This window comes from Medicago sativa, chromosome 2 (assembly GCF_051527215.1).
Source record: "Medicago sativa cultivar Bolivia chromosome 2, Bolivia_mono, whole genome shotgun sequence".
In the NCBI taxonomy this organism is placed as follows: Eukaryota; Viridiplantae; Streptophyta; class Magnoliopsida; order Fabales; family Fabaceae; genus Medicago; species Medicago sativa.
The window spans coordinates 34,833,773-34,851,801 of record NC_140750.1 but is presented as its reverse complement, the minus strand read 5'-3'; the positions used below and the strand labels follow the sequence as shown (position 1 = coordinate 34,851,801).

The 18,029-nt window shown below is 36.2% G+C and overlaps 2 protein-coding genes and 1 pseudogene across 2 annotated transcripts; 2 read left to right on the top strand and 1 right to left on the bottom strand.

Moving 5' to 3' along the window:
* Nucleotides 1-332: 332 nt before the first annotated feature.
* On the top strand, nucleotides 333-4,419 carry LOC146946510 (uncharacterized). Its single transcript, XM_085748239.1, has 3 exons — nucleotides 333-1,265; nucleotides 1,533-3,652; nucleotides 3,750-4,419. The coding sequence occupies exons 1-3, from the start codon at nucleotides 333-335 to the stop codon at nucleotides 4,417-4,419; spliced, it is 3,723 nt and encodes a 1,240-aa protein (XP_085604365.1).
* Nucleotides 4,420-6,288: 1,869 nt separating this feature from the next.
* LOC146946509 (NDR1/HIN1-like protein 10) lies at nucleotides 6,289-7,182 on the bottom strand. The gene has a single exon (XM_085748908.1). It carries the CDS (start codon nucleotides 6,976-6,978, stop codon nucleotides 6,289-6,291), a length of 690 nt encoding a protein of 229 aa, XP_085605034.1. The 5' UTR covers nucleotides 6,979-7,182.
* A 481-nt stretch (nucleotides 7,183-7,663) lies between these two features.
* Nucleotides 7,664-16,272, top strand: LOC146946508 (uncharacterized; annotated as a pseudogene).
* Nucleotides 16,273-18,029: the final 1,757 nt, after the last annotated feature.

The window sequence follows — 18,029 nt, the reverse complement described above, 5'->3', positions numbered from 1 at the left end:
ATGACAAGACACATTTCTACTGGACCATTGGTGATAAGGGATGGCCCACGTGATTTACAGGTTGTGCAGACACAAAATACACAATGTGAAGGTAAAGGTAAAGCAAAAGAAGCATCTGGCCCTGCTGTGAAAAAGAGAATTCGACCCAGTACAACTCAGGCAGATAATGCAAGCATGGTGGCTGTACTTGAACAGGAAGCAAGTGATATGGTGCTGGACTATGTGAATGAAGGTAGTGATGCTGAAGTGAACTCTATAACTCTGCAAAACAATCCTTTATTTACTGAAACAATTGTAATGGCGGAGGCTGAAAATCAGCCCCGCCAGCAGCCATGAAAATAATTAGTTGGAATTGTAGGGGGTTGGGTAGTCCCCGTACAATTCCTAGTTTAAAATACCTTGTCCGTGTTTATAAACCGGATATCCTCTATCTTTGTGAAACTATCTCTAAAAGTAATAAAACTGAGGAATTAAAGTATGTTTTGGGGTTTGATTTCTGTTTTACTGTGAATAAACAAGGTCAGAGTGGTGGTCTTGTTTTGTACTGGAATTCGTCGGTTAACTGCTCAATTTCTAATTACTCAAATAATCACATAGATGCTGAGATAACAGATACTAATAAAGGTAAGTGGCGTCTTACTGGATATTATGGTTTCCCTAATAATAGCAGAAGACGGGAGGCATGGAATTTTTTGAGACAACTTGCAAATGTTTCAAATTTACCGTGGTGTATAATAGGGGACTTCAATGATATTCTTTCTCCTCATGAGAAGAAGGGTAATATTGAAAGGGCGAATTGGCTTATCAATGGTTTTAGAAATGCTGTTTGTGATTCTGGGCTGGCTGATGTACATACAAAAGGTTACCTTTATACATGGTTTAAAAGTCTTGGCACCACCAGAGCTGTTGAGGAACGTCTTGATCGCGCTCTTGCTACTGAAAACTGGCAGATTCAGTACCCTGATGCAGTTCTTGAGAATCTGCCAGCACCTTCTTCGGATCACTACGCTATTATGCTCTCATGTGAGTCGATATCCAATAACAGAAGAGTGTTGCCTCGGTTCAGATTTGAGAACGCCTGGTTAGCTGATCCCGGCTTTAGTAGTTTCGTCACTGATAAGTGGAGTTCCTATGGAGTTTGCCCGATTGTTGATAAGTTGGAATATTGTGCTTCTGATCTCACAGACTGGAGCAGAAACAATTTTCATAATTTGAAGCGTGAAATTAATACTTGTCGCCAGAAAATTGATAGAATGAGGAGTCAGGTGGATAGTGATAATATTCATCAGTTTAATAAATTGAGGAGTCGTATGACTCAGCTGTTAATTCAAGAGGATGCTTTTTGGCGTCAAAGAGCGAAGACTCACTAGTTACGGGATGGAGACCTTAATACTAAGTTCTTCCATGCCGCGGCTTCTTCAAGACGGAAAATTAACAAAATTCATTCGTTGTTGGATCCAGATAACAACCGGATTATTGATGAAAATCAATTGTGTGATGTTGCTCGAAATTATTTTGTTGATTTGTTTCAGGAACAGATTAGTGACACCGAGCCGGTCATTGAGGCTATTGAAGCTTCGATTTCCATTGAAGATAACAACAACCTGCCAGCACCTTTTGTGATTTCTGAATTTAAAGAAGCTCTTTTTTCCATGAAGGCAGATAAGTGTCCGGGGCCAGACGGATTCAATCCTGGTTTTTTCCAAAAATTTTGGGCATCTTGTGGCGAAGAATTATTCCACCAGTGTTGTCAATGGTTAGAAACAGGTAGCTTCCCTCCAACTCTCAATGCGACTATCATAGCTCTTATTCCGAAGGGTGAGTCTCAAACTTCTATGAAAGACTGGAGACCTATAGCCTTATGTAATGTGATTTATAAGGCGGTAGCCAAAGTTTTAGCAAATCGTCTCAAAGTTGTCTTAAATAAGTGCATTTCTGATAGTCAATATGCATTTGTTCCGGGTCGATCTATCCTAGATAATACTATGGCAGCCATAGAGATCATTCATTATATGAAGTCTAAAGTCAAAGGTACATTGGGAGATGTTGCTCTTAAGCTTGATATAAGTAAAGCGTATGACAGAATTGATTGGAGTTATCTGAAAAGGGTTATGATAAAAATGGGTTTTTCTGATAGATGGATAAATTGGATTATGATGTGCATCGAAACTGTTGATTATTCTGTTCTTGTCAACGGTAATAGTGCTGGTCCCATTATACCAGGTAGAGGGTTGAGACAAGGTGACCCTCTTTCACCTTATCTCTTTATCATATGTGCAGAAGGGTTATCAGCTCTCATCAGGAAGGCAGAGGCTAGAGGAGATATTAATGGGGTAAAGATTTGTATCAGGGCACCAATTGTTTCCCATTTACTGTTTGCGGACGACTGCTTCTTATTCTTTCGAGCAAACACTAATCAAGCCGAGAAAATGAAGCAAATTTTGGAAGTTTACGAAAAAGCATCAGGTCAAGCAGTTAACCTCCAGAAATTAGAAATCTTTTGCAACAGAAATGTTTCGACCGCGGATCATAATAGTATAGCTAATATTCTTGGAGTTCAAGCTGTATTGGGCACTGGTAAGTATCTTGGTCTGCCATCTATGATAGGAAGAAGCAAGAAAGCAACTTTTAATTTCATTAAGGATAGGGTGTGGAAGAAGATTAACTCGTGGAGCAGTAAATGTCTCTCCAAAGCAGGTCGAGAAGTTTTAATTAAATATGTTCTAAAATCTATTCCCACATATTTTATGAGTTTATTCACTTTACCGTCATCTCTTTGTGATGAGATTGAAAAGATGATGAATTCATTCTGGTGGGGTCATTCAGGAGCTCAAAATAAAGGTATCCATTGGATGTCATGGGACAGATTATCTATGCACAAAAAAGATGGAGGCATGGGATTCAAGAGTTTAGGGACTTTTAATCTTGCTATGCTTGGTAAGCAGGGGTGGAGAATTATGACCAATCCTCAAACACTTATAGCTAGAATGTACAAAGCAAGATACTTTCCGCATAGTAATTTTTTTGAATCTTCCTTGGGGCATAATCCATGTTTTGTCTGGAGAAGTATTTGTAATGCTAAATTCATTCTTCGAGCAGGAAGCAGGTGGAAGATAGGTGATGGGTCCTCAATTCCAATTTGGAATAATAATTGGCTTGTTGGTAATGGATACCTTACACTTCAAAATCACGGTTCAACACCCTTTGATAATCTCAAAGTTTCGGATTGTATTATTCCGGAAGCTAAAGCTTGGAATGTTTCTTTCTTACTTTCTATTTTTGATCAACATATAGTGAATCAGGTGGTGAATACGCCTTTGTATCCCTCAGTTCATGATGATAGGCTTGTTTGGACGAAGGAAAACAACGATGAGTATTCTGTCAGAAGTGCATATAAAATGTGTATGCAAGAATTACTTGATGTGAATCATTTTAAGGCACAAGGACACTGGGATCTGATCTGGAAGCTTAAAATTCCTCCCAAGGTGAAAAATTTCATATGGCGTGTTTGTCGAAACACTTTACCAACACGTTTACGCATTAAAGACAAAGGGGTTAATTGTGATCTGACTTGTGCTTTATGCAATCTGGTGGAGGAAGACAGTCTTCACCTTTTCTTTCGTTGCCCTGGTAGCTGCAATATTTGGAGCATGTGTGATTTCTTTAATACTGCGAATAATGTGATAAATCAAGGCCAGGATAGTGCAAGTGTTATTTTCCAATTGTTGCAGGTGTTAAATGCTGATGAGGCACCGCTGTTCTGTTGCATTCTTTGGAGCATTTGGAAGCAACGGAATAACAAGGTTTGGAAATGATGTGATTGAAGCGCAGATTATTGTTCTGGAACGTGCAAAAATACTTTTACAAGACTGGAAAGTAGCTAAATCCTATCAGCAACAACCTTCAAAGATACATAATACCGATGGCACTTCAAAGTGGAAGAAACCAGATGCAGGTCGATATAAATGCAATATCGATGCCTCTTTCTCTAAGCACTTAAACAAGGTTGGTATAGGAATGTATATAAGAGATGACACAGGTACGTTTGTCTTGGCTAAAACTGAATGGTTTAGTCCGATTTGTGAAGTTCATATAGGAGAAGCTCTTGGTTTATTATCTGCTCTAGAATGGGTTCACGAGCTTAATCTTGGTCCGATGGATTTTGAGATGGATGCGAAAAAGGTTGTTGATAAGTTCTTATCGACAAATCATGATGCAACTGAGTTCGGAAATATCATTCAAAATTGTCAATCTCTTTTTAGGAATTATTATGAAAACTCTAAGGTAGAGTTTGTACGGAGACAAGCAAATGAGGCAGCTCATGCTTTAGCTAAGGCGGCTACATTGTCAGCTAGTTTCCAGTTATTATATGTAATACCAGATTGTATTGAACACATATTGATTAATGAAATGCTTTAAGCTTCCTCTCTTCAAAAAAAAAAAAAAAACATTCTTCCAATTCAAAATTGGCAACTACATCTGATTGTAGACATTGCAGTTAAAAGGCATTATTAGCAAATTGCTGCAATTCAACATCAAACTATGCAACTTTTGGAGTGTCAAGATACTTACAGAGATGGTCTAAGGTAGCAAAACCAAATTTTCAAACTTTATAGAGTGCAAAATGACATTTGATACCTAACAAAGTTTGACAAAAAGATTTTAATTATACTACATACATATAGGCACCGTAAATAAATTCTTAAACACCATATAAACAAAAGTCATAATCAGTATACTTTTTAAAAGAGCATATAAGAACATAGAACCAAACATAGAACTATCTTCGGTCACTCTCCGCATAGGAATAACTCCTTGGCAGCTCTAGCCAAAACTCTCGCCCTTAAATATATTCTACTAATGGTACTTAGTTTTCTATAATACATTATATGATAGCCAACATGTCTAATCAAACTGTAAATACAAATCAGTCGACCATTGGTATTTGGTACATTATCAAAATTTTGCACCAGCGTATGGAAAAAAAAAATTAAACTTCTCTAAAAAATATATGGAAAAGACAAACTTCTACATAGATATGCCTTTATATGGGGCACTTATTCTCCACAATTTGCCAATGCTAAGTTCGTCTGTAGATAGTCTATTCATATACACTCTCTTACAATTAAATCGTAGAAAACCAAATTGCAAACACAAAATGATAAGCGTTCAAAAGCAATCACTAAAAGTCAAAATTCACATAGAACATGATGTTAAACAGAAAAAATTAGGAACTTCGTTGAGCAACAACAAAATCAAATTAGAGCCAACCCAAAAATCTATCCCAACTACACACAACAGTCAAACAACAATACCAAAACAAAAATTAACTATGGAGCAATGTGCATATACACAAAGGTTCAATTAAAACAACATTGATTATGCAAAGTCACAAACTATTAATTAATGCAGCATTTGAAAAGTTTGAGGGATGGATGAGTAGCTAGCACTTTAGCTTGCATTTAAGGTTAGCTTAGGAGGGAAAATTTAAGTTGATTAGGGTTTAGTACCAGCTTGACAAGTTAAGCTTTTATAATAAGGGATAAGGGATGGGATGTTACCCCTACTCTCATACCTCACCATACACACATATCTACTAATCCCATGCATTTAGTGTACAAAAGAAAAAGAAAAAAAACCTCTCTTATACTCTCACTCCCTCATCACCCCACTTAACTAGTCATGCGGGTAACGTCCCTTCTTCTTCTCCTACCATAGAGCACTACACGACGAAAACTATGCCTTTAAGAAAGTAGTTGAATATTTTGAGTTAAATTCGAAAGAAGAAGTAAATATTAGTCTTTTTTTTTGTGGTGTAAGTAAATATTAGTGTAACAACTAATTATTAATTTTTTCCATTAAAAAAATTAATGCATATCTTTTTTTTTTGAAACGAATTAATGCATATCTTGTTGGTTATAAATTAATAGGAAATTTTATGGTTCACCGAGAATCATAATCCCTTCAAAACAAAATAATGACAATTCCGTACACAAACCCTATATAAGTCTAGAACTTTATGTTCTTTCAAAAAGTCTAGAACTTTATGTAGTGCAATATATTTTTGGATGAAAATTGACATGCAATCGAAAACTAAATAAAATTTCACACTTTTAATAGGTCTAATTTTTTATTAATAGACTGAGAAAACCATTACATTAAGTTATGCAATAGAAAGACTACCATAAAAATTATATACAAGTACCAAAGATAAAAGTAATAAGTAGATTTTGTGAGATAAATATAATAGTTTTATTAAACTGTCATGCATATGACTCGATGCAATAATCACCGTTTTCTTCGTGATTTAGACCTTGACCTTGACCTTGAACTTGAATGCCACAACCATAACCAAAATGTTTGTCTTTGCCACCGATTCTTGCATCTAGTAACATTGAAAGTAGGTGATGATTCACCATTAGAAATCAAAGGAACTCTCAAGCGACGACATTGAACAAGTGGATAATGGCTACTCTTGATCCCTCCATATTTAGATTTAATTTTGATTTCCAAATCCACAGCCAAATCATTGTAAATTCCAATACGTCTCTCCTCCTTATATTCATCAAGTTGTTTCGATTTGAGATTGATCATATAGTTCCCTTCAAACACTATTGGCCCAAGTAAAGTAGTATTCTTTTTTCTTTGGACAAAAGGTGTCAAACTCACCCATGCAAAATCATTATCTTTGTACCATGCAACTGCAGTGATCCTCCTATAATATATTTTTCCATGGTTGTTGGAGTTTCTTGATGTAATGTTGACCTTAAAGTTGTAATATAGGGTGTTGTTGCTTGTGAGGTTGAATTGCATGAGGGAGATATTTGTTATGTCGAACTTGACATTGAAGGGTGGTGAGAGAGCAACGATCAAAAAGATGACCAACGAAATCAAGGAAATTGACGTGATGGTGCAGGCTATGCATTTGATTCCACTACCTCTTGTACTCATGGTGAATGTGATTTGTCGAACAAGCATGCTTATGTGTATTTATAGAGAGTATAAATTCGTTTTTTTTTTTTGTTACATGAGAGTAGAGATTTGTTTAATAAATAAATATATTGTAGATCCTTGTAAATTTTATAGAGAGCGGGAATTTATTTAATAAATAAATATTTTTTTTTTTGTTACATGAGAGTAGAGATTTGTTTAATAAATAAATATATTGTAGATCCTTGTAAATTTTATAGAGAGTGAGAATTTATTTAATAATTTTTTTTGAGGGAAGAATTTATTTAATAAATAAATATATTGCAGATTCTTGTAAATTATAAATTTGATTTAGAGTCAATAATATTTAATATATTGACGATCGTTGTAAATTAAAAATTAGATTTGAAATCAATATATTTAACAGATTCAAAATATATTTAACAGATTCAAGGCAAAATTAACCCTTCATTAAAATTAGCATGGACGTACAATCTATTCTCTAATTATAAAACTTAATATTACGTATTGGAAAGGTAGTAGAGGATGAGGGCTTCTGTTAGGTAACCTAGTTGGGATGCTTCAGATTCTCCTGGATGCATAACCTTTCTCTTGGCCTTATCGGAAAAAAAAAATGTCTACCAAAAATACAATCTTACCCCCTTTTTTTTATTGGAAAAGGTCGTGTAACCCATGGTAGACTCCGATGAACAGTAACCCGACAAGGGTTTGAATGGCGCCACCTCACACGGTGGTCCTGCCAGTCACCTATTCTCCGGATCTCTCTCATCTCCGTTTCTCTGCGTTCGCCGGTCTTCAAGACACAGTCTCTTTGCTTCCTCTTGGTTTTGGGTTCAATTTGGAGCTTGATATGATACTGCAATCTCTTCGTTTTCTGGATTCTGACTGTACATAGTGTCGATTCTGGCAGTGTGGACTTTGGGGTGTGATTGATTGTTCCGTTTTGGTCCTGTTGGCTTGGTTTTGGGTTTAATTTGGAGCTTGATCTGATACTGCAATATGTTGTTGTTTGCGCAGCTGTTTTGGGTGTTTGACTGCAATATGTTCTCTGCTATTTGCAGATTGTTGTTTTTTGCTTTATAGGTTTCGAAGGTCTGGCTATGTCTGCTCTTACGGCGCAATTCGTATGTCCTTGGCCTTGCTTGGTCTCACATACGCTGAATCCTACGCCGAAGCCTGTCTCAACTCTTAGTTTTGCACAGGCTCTTCTCAACAAAGTGAACGTCCCTTTGTCTGATCTTCTGCAACCTCGTTTGAAAGGTAATTTCCTTTCAATCAAAATTTCGGAGGATGTTTACCAATCTCGTCTTGCTAATTGTAGCAATTACCTCCATGGTAGATTAGTGTTGTCTAAAGGGGATAAGCCTTTATCGTCTAAAGACTTGTACACTAAACTCTTACAATTGTGGAAACCTCTTTATCGATGGAGGATGATTCCTTTGGGTAGGGTTTTTTTTAATTTCGTTTCTCAACTACTGATGATCTTAGAAGTTGATGAAAGTCGTTTTTAGCATCAAACAAGATAAGTATTTGTGTATCGTCTCCACAGGGAATAGTGCGTTATCAAGGACAGTTTAACATCAATTATCATTCCAAGTATTAAGAGTACTTGTTTGTTTGAATTGAAATGTAACTAACTAAACTAATTGCAAAAAGTAAAAGATGAGATAAATAAGGTTTGAAACTTGTTAGGAGTAGCGTTCCTTAATCAAGCGTCACACGTAACCTAATGATCCATATGAATTCTAGCTTTGTAAACAACATTATCACAATCAATTCTAAACTATCCTTCGTGTCCAAAGTGATATAATTAACTCTAAGGTATCGTTTAAACATTCGTGTCCAAATCCCTTAAACGATAACAAAGTCGATCAAATAACCTAATCGACCGTGTCCAGCCTGATTAAGTATCCGAAAGCATTTAACTCTTGATTATGGTGATTATCACAAGATTAACAAAGATGTCAAGTAAGTTCACCTAAGATATATTGCTACTCTAGCTCTAGATTCAAGAGTTTGTGTCCAAAGCATCTTGAATCTCATTGAAAGCATTAACACAAGAATAACAACAATATTGAATATAAATTGCTAGAACCATATATTACAAGATCAAAAGATCACATGTTTAGCAAGGATCAAGTACCTCTCATCCCAACAAAGGGTATTTAGCTACACATCATCATGGGAGCCTTGCAAGGATGGATTGAAAAGGAAAGATTCATTACACCTTGTGATGTCTCAACAAAGGAGAAAGATCCAACTTCCAAAATCACTCTCACTCTATGAAGAACTGCCCTATTTCTCTCTATAAAAATATCTTAAAAAGTGAAGAACTAAGAAAAGCTAAAAACCCTAGATATTTCCTAAGATATTTACAAAGAATAACAAGTGGGCTATTTATAGAATTCCCACTATGCTTGAGCTCGCCTCGCGAGCTGCCTTACTCGCCATGGCGAGTTATGTTTCCTTCACCATTAAGATTATGCCACGTCACCCTGGGAGGGTCAAACCGCCCTTACTCGCAACGGCGAGTAGCTCTGCTCACCTCGCGAGCAAGAGGGTGCTCACGGCTTTTGGCTTGAATTGATGCTCGCCACTGCGAGCTGTTGTGCTCGCCTCGCGAGCAGTGTAGTACTTGCAGCCCTTTTGCACTTTTCTTGGTTTTTTCAAACTTGCTTAGTGTCTTGAGGTCAAATCCTGCACAATTGGGTAAAGTAAGGCAATTAAAGCGTAATAAGGCAATTATCACTTTTATCTCGGCTTTTCCCTAAATAACTTGTAAAACAAGTAACAAAAAGTGCATGAAATACAACAAGAAATTAACACTTCTTGACACTTATCAGAAGTGTCTGGTCGAATGACGTTTGGAACTTGAAGCCTGGATTGTTACGCTTATCGTGTTGGTCTCTGGATTTTAATCTCTCCAATCAGACTCAAACCCATAGTCAGGTATGGGTCCGTTTTCATTATCTTCCATTAGAATATTGGCAAGATAGAATCCTTTTTGAGATAGCTGGGGCTATTGGTACCCCTATAATAATTGATGAGAATACTATAAACAATTCATTTGAGCATTGTGCTTATGAATTGACAGTTCATAATTGATGACTCCGATTCATTTGGCTCAAGTGGGTTAGCAAATACTCGCTCTTCTCACAAGGTAGGCTATTTGTGGTCAAGTAAGTTTCACTCATAAACAAAAATGTGCCTTGATCACTTCCATGCCTTCACACAATTTAAAACAATTATTGGATTTAACATAAAACAACCGAGTTAATCAATGAAAGCCGGTCTCCTTGCATATGTACAAACATTTGAGGTTTCCTCACTTTAGGCTAGTACTACGTGGTTCACAAACAAATAAATTATTGTAAATAACTAAATGAAATGAAATTTGCACAAAGTACTCGTTCCATATTCAAGTAAAAACCTAGAAAAACTGGAAACTTGTACCTTGGCTTTGCGCTTTTAATCACAACTATGAATCAATATCAATCATCTGAGAATTAAAATTTAAGCTTTGGCTATTAAAACCACAAGGGTACTTGATCATACAAAAAATGCTAAACATGAATTTAACTAATCATAATACGAAAATAAACAATACTAAGATAAATAAGAACATCACAATACTAATTAAATTAATTGTGCCAACGAAACACAATACAACATAACACAATACAATTGTACTAATTCAAAAATAAACTGAGTCATTAGTGCCAAATCAAAACACAAAAGAAGTAACATTGTTCAAAAAGTATCATAAGAGAAAGCAAATGAAATATAAGGAAGACAGCAAGAAATGAATGAAAGCTTGATAAAATCACTCTATGAAGAACTGGCTTTCAGGACTTTTCCTCCTCCTTAAGATTGCATGTCATCATCCGATCCATCGTGAGTAGATGTAGCACTCGGTACATTTGCTGGATCATCTCTATCATCATCCTCATCACCACCTACATCTTCTCCCATGGTTGCATCCTCATGCCCTGCAAAGTCTCCAACCCCTCCATATGGACCTGGCATGCCCTCAGGCCAATTAACATAGGTCTGAAAAGCCTGTGGTGTCATGAACTGATCCATCACCTCCTGTGGGTAGCCTACTTGCTGCTGCATGACATACTGAGATTGTTGGAAGTAGGTGTTTGCACGGTTTTGAGCTGTCAGCATATTCCAAGTGTGCATATTGCTTTGATGCTGCCACTGAACGTAGCTAGCAAAATCAAAGGCAGCAGTGGGTTGGAATGGCATGGGTTCTTCCTGTGGAGGAGGTGCCTAAGAAGATGAAGCTTGCTTACCCTTACCTTTATCTTTCTTAGATTCACCCATGATGAAATGGGTGATGAAAATATCATTGATAGGGTTGCGAATTTTCTCATGAACGGCAGAAGGAAGCTTCATACCGGTATCCTTAATGAGTCCCATGATGAGACCGGGGAAGAATAGGCGGGCTGATGGCTCACCCTTTCCCTTGTAAAGTGACTTTCCTCAACTCCCAAGCAATGGTTCGAGCTATGTCCACTGGTTTGCCATTAAGGATATAGTAAATGAGGGGGCACACTTCCACAACACAATCAGACATGTGGCTACTAGGCATGACATTATAGAGGATAAATTTCTGGATGATTTTGGCTGGGTTAGTCATGAATTTGTATTGGCAGCAATGCTCTCTCCCGGCTTCACTCTTGTCATAGTTGAAACCTCAAGCAAAAGAAATCGTTTGATTTCTTCATGAGTTTCATCAACCTTAAAGTGCCCCAAGTTTCTTTTTGTGTGGAATTCATCATACTCATGGTCACGGGGTAGTTCGAAGGGATTGCCAAGGTATTTGTTGATGGCTGCCCTATCAAATTTAATGGTGTGACCCCGGACAACAGTCTCATATGGAAAGGCATCAGTGAGGGGGTTTTCAGGAAGAGCATTGGCGTAAAACTCACGCACAAGCTCAGCATTTAGGTTGGTGATGGGGTTACATAGCCTATCCCACCCTTGATCTTTTAAAAGTTTAGCAATTTCCCCGTAAGGTCCGTTAGGGCTTATGTTAAACACTCTCTCAGCCCACATGTTTTGGTCGAGTAACTCGACGTACCTATCCTGATGGTAACGGGTTTTAAATTTGGTTGAGTCAAAGCTTTGGTTTCTAGAGGGTTGGGGTGCAGAGGTTTTACCCTTCTTTCTCTTTTGAGGATTCTTAGGAGCCATACCTGCAAAACAGACAGGAAATCCACACACAATACAATATAACAGTTAAAAATCTGTATGGAAACAAATCAGCACAATTGGCATCACTAAAACTTCAAACCAGAACAAAAAATTTTCAGGTTCTGAAGCTACTCGCCTCGCGAGCAGCTCTACTCGCAGTGGCGAGTAAGCAGATGAATTTCTGGGTTAGGAAGAACACTCGCCTCGCGAGTGATGAAGCTCGCCACTGCGAGTGAACCAGAATTTTTAAAAATCCATTCTTTTTCAAGTTTCATGAATTCTAACCCTAGATACAGCATTTTTGTCCCTGGTAATGACCTAAAGATGAACTGAATCATGCCATTGCTTTGTAATTCGATTTTATGCCACAAAACCCTAATTTTTATTTTCAAAAATTTACAAAAGGGTTAATCAAAAGATGTGGCTTAGAAAGAAAAACAATACAAAATTGTACATGATTCTGTTTTATCTTAGGCATATGGGTGCTAAATCAGAACAACAGTTTCAACAAAAATCAATCTTCTAATCCTAGGGTTTACATGAATTCAAAATTGAAAATAAATAGAAGTTGAAGAAAGGATTCAAACCTGTTGGATGATTAAACTAATGCAAGTGCAAAATAAAGAGAAAAGATTAAGTGGACTTGGTTAGAATTTGAAGATTTAGGGTTAGTTTTGATAATAGAGAGAAGAATGTGAAAATTTTTGATGAGAGAGAGAGTAGAAAACGAAAATGATAAGGGAAAGGCAAAAATGGGTGGTTAAGGAAAATAATGGGGGAGTTAATGTGAGTTAGTGGCCTTGGGATGTGTAACTGCCCAACTGAGGTTACTCGCCTCGCGAGAAACATTACTCGCAGTGGCGAGTGATTTGGTTGTTGACCATGCTGACTACAAGCTTGCTCGCAGTGGCGAGCAGTTTTACTCGCCTCGCAAGTGGTAACAATTTTGGATTTAGGCTTTCTTTTTGGCTCCTGCTTTTGGAGGTTTTGATGCATCCACATGACTCTAATACTTAATATGCCTTAATACAATAAATAGACTTACAAAGTTGGGTTGCCTCCCAACTAGCGCTTGTTTAACGTCGTTAGCTCGATGCCTTTTTGGTTAGGGCGGCCAAAATGAAACGGATAGCACATCATCTTTCGAAACCCTACGTTTTGGTAGGAATTCCATGAACTTTAGGAACAAAAGATTTGGAGTCCATGACCTCCCTAGCTTTGGTTTGAACAAGGCGTTAATTTCATCAATGACTCGATCGATTTCTACCTTGTTCATCTTCTTCCCTCTTGTTACCATTAAATCTTCCTTAATTAGTAACCGTTCCTTTTTCTCAACCACCGTTGCTTCTTCAATATCAACAGTTGTAACTACCTCATTTTGAACAACAACTTCTTCAACAATCTCTCCAACTCTCTCAAACATGTTTGGATTATTTTCTTGTTCTCCAAGAGTGGATTGATTGTTGGCTTGGTTATCCATGATTTGTGCTTGAATCGACCCAATTTGAAGTGATAAAGTCTTCAATCTTTGGTTGGTATCTTGCATGTTTATCATGGATTGTTGCATGAAGACATTCAAAGTATTTTCTATCACCTTGTATCTCTCATCTTCATAAGAATGTTGCTGATACTGAGGATAGGATTCATACTCGGGTGGAGTATAGAAGTTGAAGTAACCATGATCAGCCATGATTTTGGCTAGGTGGTGATGCTAAAACGGAAACAACTAACAAGAAACTTTTCTTTGTTTATCAACAAGGGGTTAGTACAAACAACTATCAAATAAAGAAAACTATTTACGGATTATGTACGAATGCTTAAAATGATAAATCAATCGTACTATCTATGATAACTAAACACCATTCCCCGGCGGCGCCATTTTGATGAAAGTCGTTTTTAGCATCAAACAAGATAAGTATTTGTGTATCGTCTCCACAGGGAATAGTGCGTTATCAAGGACAGTTTAACATCAATTATCATTCCAAGTATTAAGAGTACTTGTTTGTTTGAATTGAAATGTAACTAACTAAACTAATTGCAAAAAGTAAAAGATGAGATAAATAAGGTTTGAAACTTGTTAGGAGTAGCGTTCCTTAATCAAGCGTCACACGTAACCTAATGATCCATACGAATTCTAGCTTTGTAAACAACATTATCACAATCAATTCTAAACTATCCTTCGTGTCCAAAGTGATATAATTAACTCTAAGGTATCGTTTAAACATTCGTGTCCAAATCCCTTAAACGATAACAAAGTCGATCAAATAACCTAATCGACCGTGTCCAGCCTGATTAAGTATCCGAAAGCATTTAACTCTTGATTATGGTGATTATCACAAGATTAACAAAGATGTCAAGTAAGTTAACCTAAGATATATTGCTACTCTAGCTCTAGATTCAAGAGTTTGTGTCCAAAGCATCTTGAATCTCATTGAAAGCATTAACACAAGAATAACAACAATATTGAATATAAATTGCTAGAACCATATATTACAAGATCAAAAGATCACATGTTTAGCAAGGATCAAGTACCTCTCATCCCAACAAAGGGTATTTAGCTACACATCATCATGGGAGCCTTGCAAGGATGGATTGAAAAGGAAAGATTCATTACACCTTGTGATGTCTCAACAAAGGAGAAAGATCCAACTTCCAAAATCACTCTCACTCTATGAAGAACTGCCCTATTTCTCTCTATAAAAATATCTTAAAAAGTGAAGAACTAAGAAAAGCTAAAAACCCTAGATATTTCCTAAGATATTTACAAAGAATAGCAAGTGGGCTATTTATAGAATTCCCACTATGCTTGAGCTCGCCTCGCGAGCTGCCTTACTCGCCATGGCGAGTTATGTTTCCTTCACCATTAAGATTATGCCACGTCACCCTGGGAGGGTCAAACCGCCCTTACTCGCAACGGCGAGTAGCTCTGCTCGCCTCGCGAGCAAGAGGGTGCTCACGGCTTTTGGCTTGAATTGATGCTGCCACTGCGAGCTGCTGTGCTCGACTCGCGAGCAGTGTAGTACTTGCGGCCCTTTTGCACTTTTCTTGGTTTTTTCAAACTTGCTTAGTGTCTTGAGGTCAAATCCTGCACAATTGGGTAAAGTAAGGCAATTAAAGCGTAATAAGACAATTATCACTTTTATCTCGGCTTTTCCCTAAATAACTTGTAAAACAAGTAACAAAAAGTGCATGAAATACAACAAGAAATTAACACTTCTTGACACTTATCAGAAGTGTCTGGTCGAATGACGTTTGGAACTTGAAGCCTGGATTGTTACACTTATCGTGTTGGTCTCTGGATTTTAATCTCTCCAATCAGACTCAAACCCATAGTCAGGTATGGGTCCGTTTTCATTATCTTCCATTAGAATATTGGCAAGATAGAATCCTTTTTGAGATAGCTGGGGCTATTGGTACCCCTATAATAATTGATGAGAATACTATAAACAATTCATTTGATCATTATGCTTGTGTTCTAGTAGATATTAATTTTGCTGGATTTATTCCTGACACTCTGTGTGTTGAAAGAGATAATTTTTCTTGACATTGAGATTAAGTATGAACATCCACCTTAGTTTTGTTTCACTTGCAATTCTATTGGTGATTCATCGAATCATTGTAAAAAAGATCCTGCCAGCAAAATTGCTCGTGAAATGGTGATCACTAAAGATAATCTTGTTAAGAATGTCCCTAAAAGACATGTGCAAGGTTGTAGTAATACTGGTTGATGAAGATCCTATTATTCTTGACATAATGAGGTCTACGGAAGTAACAACTAATGTGTTGGTGGTTGATGTTATAAACCTTGAGAAAGAACTATATTCTAGTACTTCCGTTGGGGCAATTTAGGTTCAATCAACACCTGTTGAACCATTGATTGAAATACAAGGTGAAGACCAACAGAGCAACAAACTTCCTGATATGCGCATTGTTGGTCCTTGGAGTGACGTTGTGACAGACTTAGATTACAATCAAGAGGTTTCTAACGAGGTTTTAAATCCTAACATTGCTCATGGCTTGAAGATTTTGCAGTCATATTTGAACAGCAAGGATGCTTGTGCAAGTGAGCTTTGGTTTATACTGATGAGGAAGAAAGAGAGGAAGCTATCAACTACTTGAAGAACCGTTCTGTTGCCGAAGAAGAGCCTTTTATTGAGGTGTCTAAGACAGAGAAAAAAAAAGTGCATAAACGTTTTCAGGTTCCTAACACTCGTTCTAGGGGCAGACCACCAAATTGATTTGAGTTCTATCTGTGGGTTTGGCTTCTTTCCTTGCTCTCTTTTGGTTGTTTTGTTGCTTTGTTTTTCTTGTTTTGCTTTTTTATCGTATGAGAAGGTTTTGGTTTATGTCCCCCTTCTTCTTTTGTTCTTGTTTCTTTATATCTACTAGCGAAAAGACGGGCACTCACGTGCCCGTCTTTCCGCTTTTTTTTATTGCATTAACGTTTAAAAATTATGAACAGTGTTTTTTATTATAAAATTTTGATTTTGATTAAAACTAAAAACATAAATGTTAACCATAATTATCTATTTCAATGACATCAACACTATAACAAAAAATATAATCTAAATTCTTTTTTTTAATGACAACTACAACAACAATCTTTAACACTAAAGAAAAAGTTGTTTAAGAGTATAATTGGAATAATGAAAAAGTAAGTATAAATATACTCATCGTTTGTTACACTTTTTAAGTGATAAAGGAAAAAAACCAAACATATATATATTCATATTGTGTTTGTTACATTTGTTTTAATATTTAAATTTATTCTTATATATTTGTTACATGTGTTATTTATATTGAAAATTGAGGGTATTTTTGGAAGAAAAAATCCATCCAAAAAGTGCTTAAAGGGGTAGTTTTCTTTATATATAGTACTAGCGGAAAGACGGGCACGACTCTTTCCACTGTGCTAACCCATGTAATTATTTTATTATGTTTGTTTGTATAATTTTGATTTATAAATAATTTTGTAATATGCCTTAACAATATATTTCTATCCAAAGTAGCAAACCATAACAACGAACCAATATTTAATTGGTGGTGAGACCAAAAAAATGAATATAAGTCTAACCTATGAATTGGTCGATACGATTGGAAAAAATTAATTTCGTAGAGTCGATATGATTATGTATTTTGGTTATGCTGATCTTATTATTATGTGATCACTTCAATTGTTTCTATAATAATAATTTATGTGATTTTCCCCATAATTTGTAATTATGTATTTCTATTGTTTCGTTGTATCTGTTATGTTTTTTTAACTGCAAATAAAGATTATTACAATTTTTCTAACAAACCAATATTTTTTCTTTTAAAAAAAAACAAAGAAATATTAAGTTTACCTAGAATTAATGCAACAAATTTTATCCAAATTGTCAACACAAAAAATAGGGTACATGGTTCACACAAAAATTAGATAGAACCTAAAAACTCCAATCGCTGATGATTTCTAAACATTAATTCCAACCTATCCCAATAAACCAAATAGAATGGCTTGCTCTATACCACGGGATGATTTTATTTAATAATCGTGGATAAGTTCTTAGAGGTTTTTGTGTAAGGGGCTTGATTTATTTTCTTTGTTGTACTGTTAACAGTGGCTGCTGTGCATGTAATTGACTACTCAAAATAAATAACACTATGAAAGAAAGCAATTGAAGAGTGCAGGGCAGATTCATCACTCAAACTCGAAATTACTATCAAACTATTGTTATGTAAACAATTTGAATCATAATCACTTATAAACCAGCAAAGTCAAATAATCCATAAAATTAATCGACTTTGATTAGTTGTAACATGAAAGAAAAAGAAAAAAAAACTTATAGGTTAATTCTAAATTTTGATGCAGAGGGCTAAGAGAGGTTAAGAAAAAC